Raw genomic sequence first — 21,427 nt, forward strand, 5'->3', positions numbered from 1 at the left:
CCTCGAACTCAGAGATCCGCCTGCCTCTGCCTCTCAAGTGCTGAGATCAAAGTCGTGTGCCACCACTGCCCAGCCGTCATTCTTGGATTTCTCACAGGGTTGAAGATTAGTTATAGATTAATAGTCAATACAAGTTGTTTAGAACTGAAAGAAATGATACAGATTTGAGAGGATGTTTTCAGATGGTAATACAAGCTAAAACCAGAACATAATTCAGGTATAGAATTATAGCTTCTTAAGTTAGGATAGATGGTAGAGTACTTTATCCAAATTGACAAACACAATAGACTGGGTGTTAAGTGTATCTTATACCTTATAATTTGCATAACTGTAATGGTTGTGCTCAATTTATATCTGAAAGAAAAGAGCCTTTTAATTGGACAAAAAGAGGGAAATGTGAGTTGTTCTGGTGCTTTTTGTATTCTAATGTTAATTCTGCTTCCTTAAGAGGGGCTGTCCTGATGAGTAGATCACAAGTGACTTCATGTGAATCTTCTTTCCATTTTAACTAGTCAAATAAAGGCTAGAGCCTGTGATTGAGCAGTGAAAGGGAATGGTGGGGCTGGAGGTTTTGGAGAGTAGGGAAAGAGTAAGAAGGGAAGAAGAAAAGATGGAGGAAGAAGTGGAAGGACAATGGAGCAGAACCCCACATGGCCCAGAGAAGCCACAAGTAGCTGGGGAATGGAGTGGTATAGTGGTAACTCTGCCAACCTAGGCATGCAGCTTACAAATATTACCAGTTGAGTTGTGTGTTTTTGTACAGGCTTATTGGAGTTGAAGATTTACTCCAATACAAAAAGATGGAAAATAAAGAATAGCAGAATATAATATGTAAAGGGCAGTTTGAAGCCAGATGATACATAGAAATACATGGTAACATTTCTAGGGACAAACTTTCCAGAGAACAAGGACAAAGAATAACCTCAAGCCATGGCACAAAGAAACAACCAAAGTGGCAGTTAACTGAAAACAAAAAGCAACTTGAAGACTACCAAAAAAAACCCATGAGGGCTGTGACCTTGGGAACTAAAATCAAAGACATGTAGGACCATGAGAGTGATCTGAAGTAAGGATTTCATACTTAATTTTACACATAAAAATGTTTACTCATTTACTCCTAATTAGGACTACAAACACAGGTCTATTTTATCATTTTGTTTCTATTCTGTCCCTGACAGTGCAAAATACTCCTAGTAGATACTGGGAATAAAAATGAGTTTCAAATTAAATAGATTTTAACAAATACTTTTTAGTAAATCAGCCTTTTATGAATTAATGTTTGTAAAATATTTAATATATATCCCTAAACTCTAACTTAAAATAAGTTCTAATAAATGTGTGCTGGAATTTTTTTATATGAAAACAAAATAAAATAAACACACATACGAATAAAAAAAGGTGTTTAATCTCAAGTATAACTCAGCATCTAGATCACTAACTACCTTAAAAACTCCTTTGACCTCAGTAACTGGCAAATCTTTTATCAGTGTTACTGAACAATACAATGCCAAAAAATTTACAGATGAACCCAAATCTCAATATAAAGGGAGTTAAGGTTAAAAAAAAAGCTGCAAGCACAAAAGTTTCTAATATAATGGCTTAAAGAAAGTATAAATTTATTTCTTTCATGTTCTGAGATACAAGGTCTCAGTTGGTAGTAAAGCTGCTTCATGAAGCATTTCCAGGCCTAGAGTCATTCTGGCATATTATTTCACCCCCCAGCCCTATGATACTGTTATTTAGACTAGGACTGAAGAGAAATTATCCTGAGTTCCAACTGGTAATCCAATTTACAAGCAAGTTGATCTTCAAACATGGCTTGGAAGGGGCACTCATTATCTGAGTTCTCACTTTGCTGACAGAGATCTGATGCACTGAAACTGAGCTACGCACAGACCTGTATACCTCAGACAGGAAGTCTGGATCCCTACAAAAAGATAAGTAATCTCTGACAAAAAGGTCTTTGAAGCAATATAAAATGCCTTTTATTATAAAAGTTGTAATAAGTCAGGTAGTGATGACCTTTGAATAAGGAGAATATTTTGAGGAAAATTGAGATTCTAGCAATATAAGCAGTAATTTTCACTTAGGCTGGCTGGCCAGTGACTCTCTGTATCTACCTGCCTCTATCTCCAATACTGAGGTTACAGACACATGTAGCTGGCTTTTCTATCTGAATACAAGGGATTCACACTGAGCTGCTCAAGCCTGTTGCCTTTTTTTTTCACTGAGTCATCTCTACCCACCCCACCCCCCCGCCAGTACTACTGTCTCTTAATATCCTAACTTAGTATCACTTATAACTTATTTTGTATGAAAAGAAATAATCCACAAATTACTGGTTTTGCTAGTTTAAAAAAAACAAAACCAGCAAAAAAAAAAGCAAAAACAAACAAACAAACAAACAAAAAACACTTGTTACAAACCTTTCAGCTATAACTGAACCTGAGAATATATGCCACAGCTTTTTACTATTATACCACACATCATAAGCCCACATAGCCAAACCCATTCTTCTCTGATACCCAGAGTTTATACATTTTACAATGATGGAAACACTTCTCTTATGACCATATACAACAGCAACTACTATGTACAAATTCAATAATCTGAGAGTCAAGCAAGAGACATCATAAAAGATCTCATCTCCTTTGAATATCCTAGAACATCTGAAACAAGGAAGAGTGTGTTATATTAAAACAATGGAATTAAAGGACTTTGAACTCAGTAAGCAATGTGGTCAAAATGAATGGGAAGGCAGGAAGGGGGCATATTGGAAACCACTTCCTTTGTAGGCAACACAAATCCCTACAAAATATAAAGTTCTATGGAATAATTCTATAACATCCATTTCACTTAAGTCTTAGTCTTTAAAATAATTAACATTTAAGACAATAAAAGGAAGGCTCATAAAATTACTTACTCTTTGTACTCTCTCCCTCATTCCTAGAATCCATTAAATCACCTGAACGCATAGCAGACATAATCTTCTGAGCAACAGTGGAGAGGGCTGTCTCACAGAGATCAAAACCTACACATGCCTCATAATTTTCCATTTTCATAAAGCCCTAAATATAAGATAAGTACCCACATATTAATTTTAAGGCTTTAAAAGGATTTATGTATATTATTTTTTAAAAGGTATTAAGAACTACAAGAAACAGGTTTTGATTATGTAACACAAATAGGATGAAAAAAATGAGAGGTGAGACATGTTGATGCAAGCTGAAGTGGGAGGCTGAGGCAGGAGGAAAACAGTTCAAGTCCGCCTGGGCAGAGGAAATTCAAGGACAGCCTAGGCAACTTAACAAGACCCAGTCTCAAATATGTTTAAAGTATAAAAAACAAAAACAAAACCTGCTGGGGATAGAGCTCACTGGTAGAGAGAGGATTTACTTGGTATGTGTAAGCCCTAGGTTTGATTCAACTCACTGGGTGGCAGTGGCACATGCCTTTGATCCTAGCGCTAGAGAGGCAGAGGCAAGTGAATCTCTGAATTCAAGGCCAACCTGGTCTACAAAGCTAGTTCCAGGACAGCCAGTACTACACAGAGAAACCCCATGTTGGAGGGGAAAAAACCCTCACTTTCTAGTTAACAAATTATGAAGTAAAAATTGTACCTAAATACTCGTCAGTTCTGGTAACTACCGATTATTAATTTTCAAGCAGATGACTTTGACTATAAATATGGAAATTAAAACTGACTTGGGCCATCAAAGGAGACAACCTACCTACCATCTTGGCACTGATATATCCTACTGGTCCCAGAGCAGGTAAAGGTTTAGGTGAAAAGTATAGAACAAGCATCTGGTTCACACATTTAAATTACCTGGCACCAATTTAAAATGATTTTGTTATCACCCACCAGGAAAGCAGTTAGTATATTTCCCCACATTTTTTTCTTTCTCAACATGACCATAAAACTTTGAGATGTCATTTTTAAGACTGGCATTCCATATAACAAAAGTAAAAAATATTCTCAGAGCTATTTACTACTGCTAATCTCTTATGGTAATTAGTATTTAATACAAATATATCATGAAATGAGCTCTTTGATAACAGCCAGTCAGTCTAATGTGGTGACGCATGCTGATAATCCCAGCATAGTCAATGCAGGACCATGAATTAAGAGAGGCAAAGGCAAGCCATCTGGCTAGCCAGTGCTACAAAAGCACAGCACCTCCACTCTGAACAGGGGTTAACAACCAAACTGATGCTAACTAAATATTCCCTATCTTAAATGTGCAGGACCAAAGTGTTTCAGATATTTTAATTTTTGCACATATACAATTAGATATCTTAGGGATAGAACCCAAGCTGAAATGTGAAGTTCATCTGTATTTCAGACAAATTGAGGGTTGTTTTCTAATTTAGCTTATCTGTTTTGTGACTCTGACCTGTTGTGTAAGATTAGATGTAGAATTTTTCACTCATGGAATCATCTCAGTTACTTATAAAGTTTCAGATTTGGGACCATTTAAAAATTTCAGATTAGGGAAGTTCAACTTAACACTGAATCTATTAAAACAAAAGGTTCTATTGATCTTAAATTCATAAAACTTAGCAGCATTGAAGCCGACAAGATGGTCTAGTCACTGCCCGCAAGACTAATGACTTGATTTCCATTTCCAGCACTCTCGTGGTAAAGGATAATACCATCTCCTCCAAGTTGTTCTCTTATCTCACATAGTCATTATGGTACACACTAACATACAAGGCCACAATAGACACACACATCCCTTCCTGCATACAAATAAATGCAAAGAAAAATTAGTAGTTTATTAGATATAGTCCGGTACTTTAAAACACAGCAGTCATAGTAAAGATTCCGTTTTTAGAAGTCTTCAGTTGCTGGGCGGTGGTGGCACACACCTTTAATCCTAGAACTTGGGAGGCAAAGGCAGGCAGATTTCTGAGTTCAAGGCCAGCCTGGTCTACAGAGTGAGTTCCAGGACAGTTAGGTTATAAAGAGAAATACTGTCTTGGGAAAAAAAAAGAAGACGTCTTCAGTCTTTAAGACCTGAAGCCTTAATCTTTAACTGGTTTTCTAAATTTTCCACAACATCTTTTAGATAGTCTTCATCTTTAAAAAAATATACATATAATTCTCTTTCCACTTGATGCAACTTATTAGTTGTCAAAATTCTTCTTTTTGTCTTCACATCAGCAAGAATTTCAGTAAGGAGATGATTTAATTTATTCAACTGAGATTCAACTTGATGAAAGTGCTCCATTAACTCCTGAAATGAGAAGAAAAAGGCTTTTATTTCAAGAACTTTATTCGAAACACCAACTAGAAATTTAAAATATAATTCAAAAGGAAATTCTGTGACTTAATAACTCCTCATAATAAAAACCCATATCAAACATTCATAATCTCAATGCTTGGAGACGGAGGCAGAAATATCTTTGAGTTCCAGGCTAGTCAGAACTGCATAATTAATTCCAAACCACCAGGACTACACAGTGAGATCTTGTCTTTAAAAAAATAAACAAAAGAAAAACTAAAATCTGTAATTAAAGATCACTGGGCTGAAGAGATGGCTCAGTGGATAAAGGTGCTTGCTATCAAGCCTAATGACCTGTTTGATCCCCCAAACCTGCATGCTTGAAAGAAACAATAGACTTCCAATTGTCCTCTGATCTTTTGACATATGTGCATCACTCCACACACAAAAATGCAATGAAAAGTTTTGGGCATGGGCTCATGGCTGTAATCTCAGAGTAGGAAAGCTGACGCAGAATTGCTGTAAATTTGAGGTCAGACTAGAATACATAACGAGTTCCACACTAACCTGTACTGCAGCATGAGACCCTATGTCAAGCAAACAAACAAGAAAGCAAAGAAGTTGTTTCCACCAGATTGAAGTGTACCCGATCTGTTCTGTGTCTTCATATAATCAACAAATATTATTGAATGCCTACCTTGTATCAAACACTTATAACTATTGACACAAAAACAATGAACAAAAACTTTCTCATGAAGGTCTTATTAATGAAACTTCATTGTAGCTTAATCTGTGCCTGAGACATATAAATACAGGAAAAAACCTTGAAATGAAGTCTAGTTAAAAAAAATTGCTTTAGTATAGACCTATAAAAGCTTTTTTATAGGGGTAGGAGGGGCTCATGAAGCTCTCCCTCCTGTCTCTCCAAGAAGATGTACATGGAAGTTAACACTTGGGAGGGAGTCTTTTTTGGGTAGTAGAGTTGCCAGTAAGCTAACTGCCCATGCTCCAGTAATTGGCTTCTCATTTAAATCCTGTTTTTGCAATTAAACTCACTGGTTCACCAAACTAGACTCAGGTGGAATCCTTTATTCATTTCTGTCACTGGTAAGCCTCAGCTAGGTGAGCAGATCACCTGAAAATCAGTAGGGTGGATTTTGGGACATCGGCCAGAACACCAACCATTGATTTATGTCTGCCTCCACATTGACTAAAGGATAAATGGAGCCACAATCATCCCAGGGTCTCTAGAAATGATAATGTAGGTTATTTGACTATATTACATAATCACATAAAAATAAAAATCCACAGTGGCATGCTCCTTTTTTCAACCATTTAAATAACAAACAAAGAAAGAAAAAAAAATCCTGCACCACAAAAATCTCCTTTTCTCTTTTTTTCTGTCCTGTAAAATGAATACTTAATGAAAACCATACTAACATGTAATTCTTCTGCTTAAGAACTCAGACTTGTTAAAGCTTTAATGTTTAGAAATTTGATTTCTTCACTTTTGGCATTTGAAGGATTTTAACATCTCTAGAGTTGTCCAAGCAAGCATTCTACTCTCCAAAACTATAGCCAATTACCAGCAGAGGGTCTCCTAAAGTTTGTAGCTATAACTACCTCCAACATTCCAGAGTTTCTGGGCATGGCCCACAAGCAACTGCGTGCTTGTTATAAAAATACAATTCCTAGGCCTCAATTCAGGCTAAATTATTCAATCTCTGCAACAGAGCCAGGAATCAACATTTCAGTACTCTGCTCCCTGGTAATTCCAATGTACAAATTAAAAAAATGACTGCTTTTAGATCTGTCACGCCTATTTCACAGATTAGTACTTCAAAAATATATCTTTTAAAAAAAGGTAAATTTCAGGCTGGTGAGATGGCTCAGTGGTTAAGAGCACTGACCGCTCTTCCAGAGGTCATGAGTTCAAATCCCAGCAACCACATGGTGGCTCACAACCATCCAGAATGAGATCTGATGCCCTCTCTTGGTGTGTCTGAGGACAGCTACAGTGTACTTACATATAATAATAAATAAATCTAAAAAAAAAAAAAAAAGTAATTTTGACATTATTGTCTATTTTAAATGTTCTCTAAAAAAATTTGGTAAACAAAAGTTTGGTATACTAATAACATCACTTTTAATTTTAATTAAATCCTAATGATCTTAAGGTGCTAATATTTCTATAGCAGATATTAAAAATGTTCAGCTTCACTAATAAAACTGACTAGACTTTTTAAATTTCCTTTTTGGGAAAAGGGAGTACAGGACTCTGTAATCTTGGCTGTCTTGGAACTCAGTATGCAGGCAAGGCTGGCCTTTAACACTCAGATCTGCCTGCTTCTGCCTCACAAGTGCTGGGATTAAAGGTGTTCATTACTATGTATAACCTGACTTGATTTTTTATACCCTAATGAGATAGTAAAACATCAATGATGCCAAATAGTGAGATTATAATACAAACTATTCTTGGGAATCTACAATGCATTTTTTCATATCTCCACAAATCTGAAATAAAGATGCATCTTCTTATAATAGAGATTAGCATGACGGAGCTGCTGATGGTCAAGCACTTTTAAAATACTTTTTAGATGAGCATGGTTACTCAGAGCTTTAATCCTACCACTTGAGGCAAAGGCAAGAAGACAGGTCTATATAGTAATTTCCCGAGCAGCAAGGGTAACATGGTGAGACTGTTTCAAAGAAAAAACAAAAGTCTTCCCCAATATTCTTGATGTACAGTGTAGAAAATGAAGTCAACTGTCAACAACAAAATAATTTAGAGCAATTCAGAATTAAATGTGAGACTTTAGAAGCATTCTATTCATTTTAATTGGCTTACTTTTTTCTTTTAAAATATGCTAAAGAGTGTCACAGGGGGAGGGGGAAGCTCAGAGAGATTTACTAAACAACACCAATGGCTCATGATCTAAGATCAAGAATTGATAAATGGGACCTCATGAAACTGAAAACCTTCTGTAAGGCAAAAAACACTGTCAATAAGACAAATCAGCAGCCTACAGATTGGGGGAAAAAATCTTCACTAAACCCACATCGAATAGAGGGATAGTATCCAAAATATATAAAGAATTCAAGAAGCTAACCTCCAAAAAAATAAATAAATAAATAAACAACCCAATCAAAAAAAGAGGTATAGAGCAAAACAGAGTTCACAACAGAGGAATCTCAAACATTCAAGTGACAGTACATGTTGGCGAGGATATGGAGGAAGAGGAATCCTCCTCCATTGCTGGTGAGATTGCAAACTGGAACAACCACTCTGGAAATCAATCTGGAGGTTCCTCAGAAAATTGGAAACATCTACATAAAGACCTAGCTATACCACTCTTGGGCATATACCCAAAAGATGTCAAACTATACGATAAAGGCATGTGCTCCACTATGTTCAAAGCAGCCTTAACGGTGATAGCCAGAAGCTGGAAACAACCCATATGTTCCACAATGGAAGAATGGATACAGAAAATGTGTCTCATTTACACTATTCAGCTATTAAGTACGAGGACATCATGAGTTTTGCAGGCAAATGGATGGAACTAGAAAATATCATTCTGAGTGAGTTAACTCAGAACCAAATGGACATGCATGGTATGTGTTCACTAATAAGTGGATATTAGCTAAAAAAGTACAACATATCTAGGATACAACCACAGAACTCAAGAAGGTTAACAGCAGAAGGGTCCAAGTGGGAATGCTTCAGTCCCACTTGGGAGGGAGAAGAAAAAAAAAAAAAAAATCACAGGAGACAGTGGGAGGGGCCTGGGGGAGGAGGAAGTGGGGAGGGGAGGGGAAAGGGAAAAGAGGAACATGATCAGGTATAGGGGTGGAAGGAGACAGGACAGAAGCCCCTAAGAGCCAGCAAAATGAATGGGAATATGCAACTTTGGCAGGGGGTAGGGGGGAGGACTTTCTAGAAAGTACCAGAGACCTGGGAGGTGAGAGACTCCAAGACCTGACATTATTGATGCTATGGTGTGCTTACAGACAGGAGCCTAGCATGGTGGTCCTCTGAAAGACCAATAAGTAGCTGACTGAGATAGATGCAGACACTTACACCCAAATATTGGACTGAAGTCAGGGAGCCCTTTGAAGGAATTAGGAAAAGCCTAGAAGAGGCTGAGGAGGAGAGCAACCACATAGGAAGACCAACTGTCTCAACTAACCTGGACCCCTGAGACCTCTCAGACATTGAGTCACCAACTAGGCAGCATACCTGAGCTGGTCTGAGGCCCCTGACACATGTACAACAGAGGACTACCTGGTCTGGCCTCAGTGGGAGAAGATACGCTTGAGAGACTTGAGGCCCCAGGGAGTGGGGAGTCCTGAGGGGCAAGGGGGCATCCTCTTGGAGACAGCAGGGAGGAATGGATGAGGAACTGTGGAGGGTGGGGAGGGGAGCAATGGCTGGACTGTAAAAAAAATATAAGTAATAATAAAAAAATATGTTCAAGAGTAACAAACTAATGGGCCAGAGAGCCGCCTCAATAGATAATGGCACCTACAGCCAAGCCTGACAACCTGAAGTCAATCCTTGGGACCATATAGTAAAGAACCAACACTTATAAACTGTCCTGATCTCAATTGTGCACCATGGCACACATGCACCCACACAACACACAAATAAATAAGTATAATTTTAGAAATATGATAAAAAATGTCTACCTACATCTTAAAAGACTCCTAGTGAGAGAGAGAAAGAGAGAGACAAAGGCAGAGAGGCAGAGTGGTGTCTTCCTGCTTCCTGTGCTCAAAATGAGAACCTCCTCTGCAACTATGATGTTCTGTCTAAGCACATGGGGTCAAATGATAATGAATTAAACTCTCTAAAATCATTAGCCAAACAAATCCTTTCCACTTTAAGTTGCTTCTATCAGGCATTTGGTCTACAAATAAAGTATGAATGAGTTATTAACACAAAAACTAACCACAGAAAACTAGAAATTATCTTAACATGTCAAGAGAACAAATAATTATGAAATTTTATATAATGGGACAGTAATTATATAAAAGAGAAAACTGATATATGTATGTACACAGATGCATTTCAAAAATAATATTAAAAAACATGTACATGCCAGTTATGGTGGCACATACCTTTAACCCCAACACTGGGGAAGCAGAGGCAGACAGATGTCTTTGAGCTTGAGGCTAGCCTGATCTACACAGTGAGTGCCAGTTGAGCAAGGAATACACAGGGAGACACTGTCTCATAAATAAATAAATAAATAAATAAACAAATAAATAGAAATTAAAATAAGCAAATGCTAGTCACTGGGAAGCATGTTTGTAATCCAAAAGAAGGATTGCAAGTTTAGGATCAACTTGAGCTACAAAGTGAATTTAAGGCTACCCGAAGCATATGAGACCTGTTTCAAAAAACTGAAAAAAGTGTAGGGTTGTCCCTCAATAATGAAGTCCTTCCCCAGACTGTTGAAGGCCCTAGGTTTCACCACCAGCCTCCGTGACTGAATACTAAGTTGAGGGGTAAAGGGTTGTAGTGGGTTGGCCTAATGTTATGTCAAAACAGGAAAGGAAAAAAAGGCTTTGGACTCCTTCCAAAGAAATATGGATCAAAAATGACAGAGGAAGACCTGCTGCAGAAGATCTTCGCTAGGGACAGGAAGGAAAAAAATCAAGAAGGAAGGAAAAAAAATCAAGAAGAGCAAACCGGACAGGTAACATGATTTGCTGATCCCTCTACATGGGAGCAGCCCTGAAACTGGCTGAGACATGAAAATGTCTCTAGCTAAAACTTCAGCCTATAAATCTTGTTGGTTACAGAATCCTTAAAATTCATCATGTTATCCTTTCATATGGCATGAATGAAGATTTATTACAATTTGGTTATTGACCAAACTAACTAAAAAAAAAAAAAGACAATTGTCTTTCACCTGCTCAAACAAGAAATAAAAATTCATCCCCTAACTGATCTATGCACCTTGTATGATACATACAAATATTTTTATAGAACTAAATATTGGTTACAAAGTTCATATAATACAAAATAAAACACCAAAAGGTCAGCTCTGACAAGATTCACCCTCAGGAAAGCTAAAATGACTTGCTGTTCTAGCTCCCTGCCTGATCCTGGCTCAACTGATGCTGTTTCCAGAGACTTACTTCCTGAACAGTTTCAGAAAGGGTTGCTAATCCCCTATGATCTCAGTTCATCCAGTCTTTCAGATGGTTCCAGTCAAGACTTCAGTTAAGATGAACTTTCTCAATACACAGAGACTGAACAACAAATGCCACAGCTAGCTTTCTTGAGACTACCCATTTTTCTAATTTTCTTGCCACCTCCCAAAAAAGGAATCCTTCATCCCAATTCAACAGGAAGCAATTATAAGAAAATCATCACCTGAATCCCTTAATTTTGGATGTCTGGTTTTGGTTATTTTATAAAATACACTCTCGTTTTTAAGGGATAATTTACAAACAATTATAGTTCTGGACAGGGAAGAAACAAAACAGAGAGCTTAGACTCCCATTTCTATCTTTCCTTTCCTCTTCTCTATCCTTCTTTCTTTCTTAGGTAAAGGGAAGGGGGTTGAAAAGAAAAAAAAAGGAGGATATAGTAATAGTATAACAAATTAGATAAATGGGGATGGATTATTAAATTTACTCTTAAACATAACATTTTATAGCCATAATCTCAAACTGATAGAAATCTTTATATCTTGATGAAGATTTGAAGTTATATTTTTTTACATTGGTACAGAATTTATATATTGATACAAGTTAAAGTTTTCATTGGTATAAATCTTTATATGTTGATACAAAATTTTTAATTAATTTTGTTACTCTTAGATAGGCATTATGCATATACAACTCATTTTAGAATACAAGGCTTAGACCCAGTCACAGTCCTTTTAATAGCTGCTATTACAAACTGTTTAAAATAATTAAGCAATGCAAGTTAATAGTCAGATCATCGAACTCAAGCTCATATTAGATTCTAATTTAGTTAACTACTATAAAATGTTTTCAAGGTTATTCATATAGTAAATAGCTAAAAGTAATCAATATTTAACAATTCAGTTATGCTATATATAGATGGTCTTCAAGAGCGTCAGAATATTACATTTAATGGTATTTCATTATTAAAAGATCTTTTGATTACAAGACATGTGTGCTCCTGACAGTATCCCCATTCCAATTCAAAGAAGGTAATGAACATCAGTATCTCCGTGTGGAGTTGCTTCAACTGTGGCAAGCTAGCCACTAGGCAAGAAATGCCCTAATTTCATCTGTAGGCAGAATGCTGTCTGTCCATAAAGTTTGTCAGATGTTCTGGGCCAAAAGGCTAAAAATAGATGCTCCAACATTATAAGAAATGCTGGGAACTGTTCAAGCGGTCAGCTGCCTCTGTCATTTCTATAGTTTCGGAAGCTGTGTCTTTGTGCTTTCTGCATACTGGGGTAATATTTAATCCCTTCTGAAATCTCTGTCAGGGTTGAAAACTAGATAGTTACAGTCTCACAATTCTGTTGTTTAACATTAAAGATTTTCTAGATTTGAAAAATAGTTTTAGAATAGTAATACAAGTTAAAACAGAAGGTGATTTAGGTATAAAATCGTAACTCATTGAGATAGGATAGACGGTTAAATACCTCACCTAAGTTACAAAGTATCGACTAGATTTTTTAAAATTTTTTTTGTTTTTTTGAGACAGGGTTTCACTGTACAGCTCTGGCTGTCCTGGAACTCACTCTGTAGACCAGGGGGGCCTCTAACTCAGAAATCTGCCTGCCTCTGCCTCCCAAGTACTGGGATTAAAGGTGTGCGCCACCACTGCCGGGCCCGACTAGACTTTTAAATGTAATTCATACTTAATTATTTTCATAATTGTTTCAAAATAGTTCCTAGTATGTTTATGTTTGTTACTATAGAGAAAGAGCCTTTTAAATTGGTATTCTAATGTTAATCTAGGGCCCCAAAACTGGTTATGCCAGAGACAAGAGAGACCGCAATTAAGACACTGAGTGACCCTGACCCCAAGTTATTCTGATTGGTAAATAAAGATGCCAAAAGCCAATAGCTGGGCAGAAGAGAGCTTGGAGTTGAAGTTGAAAAGGAGAGGAGGAGGAGGAAAAGGAGGAAAAAAAAGAGGAAGAGGAGGAAGGAGCTGTCATAACTGGGGAGCCATTAAGAACCTGACCCTGAGGGCTAGCTGATTAGAGTTAAGAGAAGCCTAGTGAAACAAAAGTAGTAAGTAATAACTCAGGGTTATCAATAGGAAAGTAGACTCTTAACAACACAGAGGGTAGGAAGCTACCCAGCTCTTGTGCTCCTTAAGGCCTATTGTAAATATAAAGGTTGTCAGTGTGTCCTTCATCCAGGAATTTAAATATCAAAGGTAGGGTAGAAGCCTCAGGCTGGGGTTTAAATAAATAACTATAACACAGAGTAAGAACAAACAAGTTAATGAAATATCCAATTGAATGCATATAAAGTTTGAAAGCAGAGAAGTTAATATACAATTTAATTTACATAATAAAACTCAAAGATAGTACTCCTCAAAGAAGGTTGGGGAATTCCATTTAAAAAAAGCATGTACTGTGCGCACTTCATCAGCACATAGACTAAAACTAGACTGATATAGAGATTAGCATGACCCTACACACAGATGACATGCAAATTCATGAGGTATTCCATATTTTTAGTTTGCTTCTTCCTCTGGCACTATATTTTCTACTGGCAATTACTTTTCAAAACTGCATCCAGGATTTGTTATAATATGATTTAAATCCTGTTCTGTTCAGAAATAATTGATCCAACAAAAGAATGGACAGATACCATATACTAAGAATCTGAAAAGATGCCTTTAAACCTATTTGACTTGAGATCTAAATAGGCATCGCTCAAGTTCTAGCTCATTACATGACTGTTTTCTTTTCCTCCTTCCAACTATTATTCATATTTGACAAAAATTTTCTCCAAAATTCTCCCTATGTTTTGTTTACTATATTATATGAATTCTTAGTACATTATATGCAATCCACCTAGTTGTATTACATATATGCTGTTATAATATTCTATAATGTGAAAAAAACGAGTGAAAAAAAAAAGCATGTACCATACATAGAGATTTTACAGAAAGGCAATCCTCTATTTGCTAAAATAAACAGGTTTTCTTTCTTAACATAGCATCAATATTATATATCCTTTTATAGTAGCTGAAAATTTTATAAATTTTCAAATTCTGTACATGAAACTCAAAATTATCTGGAAAAATATATATATAAATTAGGATAAAAAAATGTATATATAAAATAAGATTTTTGTGTGGTGGAATAAGCCCATAATCCTAGTACCTGGGAGATACTAAGATTGAGTTGGAGACCAGCATAGGCTACACAGCAAGACTATGCTTCTCAAATTCAAGTAAATATTATATTTGTTTAATGGAATAGGATAGTCTTTTCTTCATAATATTTTTTATAAGAAACATTTTTTAAACTTTTTATTTTTTGGTTTTAATAAGTATTTTTGTTTGCATGTATGTGTACCACATGTGTGCCTGGTACCCATAAAAGCAGAGGACACCAGAAACAGAGTCATAGATGGTTTTGAGCCATCATGTGCCATGTGGGTGCTAGGAAGGCAACATGAGTCCTCTACAAGAGCAGCCAGTGCTCTTAACTACTGAGCCAGCTCTCCAGCCCCTTACAATGAACAGAATTTTTAAAGCATTTTAAATTTCTAGGTAAACACTCACCTGATCACAAAGCAATAGCTGATTCCCTCCATGATACAAAGCATCACAAAACATGTCCACATCATTATTCAGTTTGGACAAAAAGACAAAGTGCTCTTGAGTAGATACTGTCAACTGATCTTGTATTAGAGAAACATCTTGTTTCAATTTCTCAGCTACTTCCTCCAGGTGTTCATGGGTTATAAGCAAATCTTTTTTCTTATTGTCTCCTTCTAAAAGTTGATAAAGCCTAAAATATAAAAATATTAAAGAGAATTAAAATTAATTAAATTTAATTAAAAATTAAAGAAAAAATGTTTAAGTTAGTAGTTTTCAAGATTATAACCCACCAAATTGGGTCACAGATAGTGATAGCTAAGTAACAACTGGAAAGTAGTAACTTAATGTGTTTCTAGTATTGAGCAATTGAAACCAGCTCAGGTATAATATTATTTCAGAGGAGAAATATGTAAATTTGAGTATGTTCTAAAACCCTGTCATCTCGGCATTCAGGAAGGTAGATGGATTAGAGGCTCAAGGATACATAGCAAACTCAAAGCCAGGAAGACACTATCTCAAAAGATAAATAATCCTTTAAAAGAAATTCTGAATTTCCAGTTTTTCCATTTTCCCTATTTTAGATATAAACATCATCTTGATTCTTAACTGCTATTAGTTTACTTCAAAGTGAGCTTCAATGGTATGTCCTGAGAAAATACTTCTTTTACAGAATACATCTATGATACAGCAGCAGCAACAGTGACATAGGGAAATCAATCTTTAATGCTTATCTCACAAAACTGTAGTGGTTTTGTTTTTTTTTTTTTTTTGTTTTTTGGTTTTTTTTTTTCAAGACAGGGTTTCTCTGTGTAGCCCTGGCTGTGCTGGAACTCACTCTGTAGACCAGGCTAGCCTCGAACTAAGAAATCCGCCTGCCTCTGCCTCCCAAGTGCTGGGATTAAAGGCATGCACCACCACTACCCGGCTCAAAACCATTTTTAAAAAGATTTATTTATTATATGTAAGTACTCTGTAGCTGTCTTCAGACACACCAGAAGAGGGCATCAGATCTCATTACGGATGGTTGTAAGCCATCATGCGGTTGCTGGGATTTGAACTCAGGACCTTTGGAAGAGCAGTCAGTGCTCTTAACCACTGAGCCATCTCTCCAGCCCTAACAAACCATTTTAACATTGCACTTAATGGCAGAAAAATCCATTAGCCTATAAAACAAAAGATAAATCTAAAGTGGCATGTTATGCCAGCCTTATAAAAAGATGTGCTCTTTTTACTCATAATATACATACATCAACATATAGTTTGCTCTCTCCCTGTTCGCTCACACAAATTTTTCCCCCTAAGATACTGTGTAGCCCTGACTGCTCTGGAACTTGCTATATAGACCAGGCTGGATTTGAACTCAGAAATCCATCTGCCTCTGCCTCCCAAGTTCTGGGATTAAAACCTAAAGTATGTTTTTCTGATTCTACCAAAAAATGAGGAGTAGCATACAAAATGTGTGTGTATGTCTCCACATGCACACAGGGAGCCCAAAGGTTAACGTTGGGAGTATTCCTCAACCACTCTGCCTCACTTTTAAGTTTCTCATGAACCTGGAGCTCACCCATTCTATAAAACTGGCTAATCAGCAAGCACTAGAGATCCTTCCTTCTCTACCTCTCCAGTATAGAGATGACAGGAGCATGCCACTGCACCTGGCTTTTTTATGTAGTTTCTGGAGGATCAAATTGCCGTTCTCAAAATTTGTACACAAGCACTGCAGTGACTAAGCTATCTCCCCAGTCTCCATGCCAATTCTTTCTTTCTTTAAAATACAAAGTCTCATTGTGCAGCTCAGGCTGTCCTAGAATTCTTGCTATGTATCCCAAGCTGACCTCAAATTCAAGATTCTCCTGGCCCAGGAAAGTTGAAATTAAATATGTAATCCCATCACCACACAGGATTTAAAACACAAGTGTTTGTTGAACATTATTACATAGCCCATAAAGTAAGGCTTCAAACTTAGTATAGCTCTTCCCCAACCTTCTAGGTGCTGGAATTACAGATATGAGCCACATATTGGGCAGAGTACAGACTTTTGAAGTCTAATATTTTAGCTTTCAATTCCAGTATCCTGTTATCATCAATTGCTTAGATAACCAGGAAGGGCTACCTTTCATTTTAGTGATCTACCTCATCAGATAGGGAAATAAAGTCTTCCTGATACAATCAGTATCATGCCCAGCAATACGTATGATACAAAGCTGTATTCAAATGTCCTGTCCTAAATCTAGGTGTTTAAGTGGGAGTAAAATATTTTATCGCTTTACTCCCCCAACTCATTGACTTCAGCTCTAAAGTGGCTACATTCAGACCTAACATGAACAGAAAGGGAACAAAAAATTTAAAGGATAAAAGAAAAGCAGAAAGGCCAAATCTGAATACAAGTAATTTTTAAACCTTTAAAATTTCTGTCCCAACTCTCTAGTATTTCACAAAAATGAAAGAGAAAAATGCTTAGGAAGCGATGACATATACATACCTGTGAGTAGAATGGTCTTTGGTGCTGATGGGAGTCCTTGATGTTAACTGCTCAGATACTGAGAGGTCTGTTAACAGTGCCAAGTGCTGGCAGAGCACCGTGTTTTGTTGACTAAGTTGCTGAACCAAACTCTCCAGTTGCCGATATGTATCCCAATGTTTTCTCAACTCAATCTCATATGATAACTGGACAAGCTCAAATGATGCCTTCTGCTTTATTAACTCATTTAACACTAACTCTTGTCTTGCTGTATAATAATCTTGTTTAGCAATCTGTAGATCAAAATCGCCTTTTACAACTGGCATGTTCAATAGCTGGGCATTCTCTTTTACCAAAGGAGGCAAAATTTTGTCTTTTATATGAGTGATTTGTTCTTCAAGTTTCAGAATCTCACTGTTCAAGCTAGAAATTTCTACATCCAAATTTTCTTTACCAATAACCTACACAAAGAAAGCAGCAACATTTCAAACTATAGGTTTAAACTTTTATTTTAAAATTTTCATTTTTTGTTTTGGGTGGTCAGATAATATATGCAATGAATAAAAACTAACTTATTAGTATAAGCCAAAACTAGTTTTAAAGGAAAATATGGACTAAGTCAAGAAAAAAGCCAGCATGAACTACTGAACTTCAGTGCATTTACACTATATATGTATACAATAATGGTTAACAAACTAGAAGATCTCATCATTATCTTAATCATAACTTTAAAAAGTATATTACTCAGGATGGGCAGTGGTTGTGCATGCCTTTAAATCCCAGCACTTGGGAGGCAGAGGCAGGTGGATTTCTGAGTTGGAGGCTAGCCTGGTCTAAAGAGTGAGTTCCAAGACAGCCAGGGCTATACAGAGAAGCCCTGTCTCAAAACAAAACAAAACAAAACCAAAAAAACACAACAACAACAACAGTATATTACACATTATAACAAATGAAGATTTTAGTTTTTCTTAAAATTATATAGTAGGTATTTTCTTAGTCTATGAGCTGATTATAGCACACAGATTTACCAGACTTATTTTATTTATTTCAAAATTTTTCTGTTGTAGTAACTAATTTAATATAGGTATTGATTCAGAAACTTCTACATTTTTATTCAACTATCTAATGGTTATATTATCAAGAAAGCAAGCTTCTTAAGAGTGCAGATGAACAACTGCAATATATCTACATATTTTCAACAAGTAAAGAGAAATTCATTCCACTAAATCCTGGACTTCATTAATACCATCTTCTTGTCAGAGGAAACAAGGCAGAATACCCATAGTCAAGCAAGTAGTTTCCTTGGTGTATACCATAAAACAGAAACCACTGTCCAATCTGTATTTGAAATGATACAATTTTCAAATTCATAATGCAAATTAAGGCTATCTTTGCCCAAAATTAGCTCAGTAATATAACTGAGGATAAAATTACTAAATTCTAGTAATATGATTAATAATATACTTGTATGAAATATATACTGCAAATAAGTACTATAAAATATATTAACTTAGTGTTAAGTTAATATAATTTTATTGTATTAAATTAGTATAATTTTATATAAAATTATATTGAGTTAATATAATTTTATATAAAATTAAAATTACGGGCTGGAGAGATGGCTCAGTGGGTAAGAACACTGACTGCTCTTCCAAAGGTCCTGAGTTCAAATTCCAGCAACCACATGATGGCTCACAACCACCTGTAATGAGATCTGACGCCCTCTTCTGGTGTGGCTGAAGACAGCTACAGCGTAATTATTTACAATAATAAATAATTTTTAAAAAAAATAAATTCCCCCTTTTCTAAAGTAGTAGCAATATTAAACTCCATTTTTCTAACAATTACAATATGAATTCAGTCTTATCTTTTTTTTTTTTTTTTTTTTTTTTTTTTTTTTTTTGGCTTTCGAGACAGGGTTTCTCTGTGCTGTCCTGGAACTCACTCACCAGACTGCAGTCTTATCTCTTATGTTTACCTCATTGGTTAGTCTATGAAGATTCTCTTCTGCCCATTTTATACTTGACTTCATGCTCAAATTACTTGTTTTCAAGTATATGATCTGCCGTTGGGCACAGATGCATGCCATCTGCAGTCTAGCCATCTCCAGTCGTCGCTCCCCAAGGATTTCTTCATTATCACAAATAGATGGTGTTTGTATATCTAAAAGTTGAAAATTTTCTTCATTTGAACTTTCAACTACTTCATGCATGCCCTGAAAGAATTGCTTTTTTGTATATAAGGTTAAGGCTGCTGTGCTCTGCTCTTCTTGGCTTATATATTTTCCCAAGGAAAACTGAGATAAAAACACCTTTGGATTTGTCCTTTCACTTAAATTAGAGTTTCTAAAGAACATCATCAAATTATTAATTCCCTCAGTAAGACCCTGAAGTTCATTACTGAGCTTAGTATTCAGAGAATCAAGGAACCTTTGCTTCTGTTTCAGCTTCTTAGTGGCTTCCTCTTGTTTAGCATTTAATGCCAGAGACTTGTAGCTAGTTTCAGAAGTCATTAACTGGTATTTATTCCTTCGCTGAATTTTTAAGTTACTTAACTTGTGCAGAGTTTGAACCTCATCCTCTAAGTTCTGTATCTCTTTGTCATCCACTTTACATGTCTTCAAATCAAAAGTTTTACAGGTCCTAAGAACTTCATCTAATGCTGTTCCTTCTAGGATGGGCTTGCCTGATCGCTGAAGATCACTGAAAGCTTCCAATTCTTTTTCAGACAATACATTCTGTTCATTCACGTTCCCACAAAACCATTTCAAAAATGACTCATCTTCAACAGCATCAAACAGCCAGTCAAAATCTTCTCCATTAAGAATATCAGCTTTAGGATAACCAATTTTTTTCAATGTTTCCACAAACTCATTTCCACGACTCATGGTTTAACTACTCCTGTTTTTTATATTTGATATGAATCTGTGGTTTTTAAAAACTAAGTTCAAACAGAAAAATATGTTTACACTAAGTCCATAGAAAAAGGAAAAAAAATACAATCTATAATGTGTTTTCCTAGTGGAGGGAAGAAAACAAGTATTAGACCACAAACAAGGCAAATGCATTTTAAATATACAAATAATTTTATCAGATGACATCAGGAGACTACTTAAGTGAAAGGAAGATGCAGGTGCATCTTCAAAACCAAAACTGACAAAAACAAAGCAAAACAGAAGCAATCAGGGTGTTGCTTTGGACACTACAACAGTAATGAAGAATCTAATTAATGAAGATATAATAAAAAAATGATTTTTTTCCCAATGATGAAATTACTTAAAATAAACTACATTTTGTAAAATAGTTGTTTTCCCCTGTCATTTCTAGTTAGGAAAAGTAATTATGCCTACCTTTCTAAGAAGAGTCAACTAAATATTTACTTCAATCAGCGTTCATCAGGTTCAAAGGATTTAGAGATATAACCAGCCTAATGCAGAGAAAACCAGGACAAGTTGACAAGTTTCAAAGTACCCATCAGTCATCATGTTATGCCCTGAATCCACGGGAAACCCAGGCGAGGTCAAGAATTTCGAAGCCCGATGCAATTTGCAGAAAGAGTCTTTATTTCGTGTCCTGACCTGGATCACATGCTTCGAACTCACAGGATGAATGCTGGCATGCAATCATGAGTCCAGAAAACATTGGGTTTATATACAATACAGTTGGGAATTCTTTGGATGCCCAGGATGAAGAGGAGGAAATGCTGTACCCATTTGTTGGAGTGGAATCGAAGTTGGGAGGGGGATTAATGGGTGTCTGTTGTGTGGTTATCAGGAACTAATTTTGTGGCTGGCCATAACTGTCTGTGACCTCTGATTACCTTTTTCTATGCTTTAAATGAGGGGCCTTAATCTTCTTTGACTTTGTTATTTCTTCAAGGTCCCAAGGACAGGCACCTGGAGAATTCTGCCGTTTATATGAGAGAGGGGGAGAAGGGGAAAGGGGAAAGGGGAGAGGG

General features: G+C 36.2%; 2 protein-coding genes and 1 non-coding gene across 9 annotated transcripts in view; 1 reads left to right on the plus strand and 2 right to left on the minus strand.

The window, feature by feature from the left end:
- The window catches only part of Poln (DNA polymerase nu), a 146,714-nt gene that overhangs the window by 124,117 nt on the left and 1,170 nt on the right, over positions 1 to 21,427 (minus strand). For 2 of the 5 annotated variants that reach the window (XM_031341031.1, XM_031341035.1), the window contains one exon: positions 2,924 to 3,068. In XM_031341031.1, coding sequence (XP_031196891.1) covers positions 2,924 to 3,062 — 139 coding nt within the window. In that variant the 5' untranslated portion in view covers positions 3,063 to 3,068. Of the gene's footprint in view, positions 1 to 2,923; positions 3,069 to 20,819; positions 20,897 to 21,289; positions 21,376 to 21,427 lie in introns of those variants that run through there. The other 3 variants (XM_031341032.1, XM_031341034.1, XM_031341033.1) reach the window with 3 other exon arrangements.
- The window catches only part of Haus3 (HAUS augmin like complex subunit 3), a 17,807-nt gene continuing 1,138 nt past the window's right edge, over positions 4,759 to 21,427 (minus strand). The window contains exons 2-6 of one of the 3 annotated variants that reach the window (XM_031341036.1): positions 20,820 to 21,375; positions 19,449 to 20,487; positions 17,492 to 17,931; positions 14,971 to 15,199; positions 4,759 to 5,240 (exon numbers count right to left, since the gene is read on the minus strand). In XM_031341036.1, coding sequence (XP_031196896.1) covers positions 5,007 to 5,240; positions 14,971 to 15,199; positions 17,492 to 17,931; positions 19,449 to 20,357 — 1,812 coding nt within the window. In that variant the 5' untranslated portion in view covers positions 20,358 to 20,487; positions 20,820 to 21,375 and the 3' untranslated portion in view covers positions 4,759 to 5,006. The remainder of the gene's footprint in view (positions 5,241 to 14,970; positions 15,200 to 17,491; positions 17,932 to 19,448; positions 20,488 to 20,819; positions 21,376 to 21,427) is intronic. The other 2 variants (XM_031341037.1, XM_031341038.1) reach the window with 2 other exon arrangements.
- On the plus strand, positions 13,811 to 13,913 carry LOC116071658. Its single transcript, XR_004111053.1, has one exon. It is a non-coding gene; the product is annotated as a U6 spliceosomal RNA (small nuclear RNA).

This window comes from Mastomys coucha, unplaced genomic scaffold (genome assembly GCF_008632895.1).
Source record: "Mastomys coucha isolate ucsf_1 unplaced genomic scaffold, UCSF_Mcou_1 pScaffold22, whole genome shotgun sequence".
In the NCBI taxonomy this organism is placed as follows: Eukaryota; Metazoa; Chordata; class Mammalia; order Rodentia; family Muridae; genus Mastomys; species Mastomys coucha.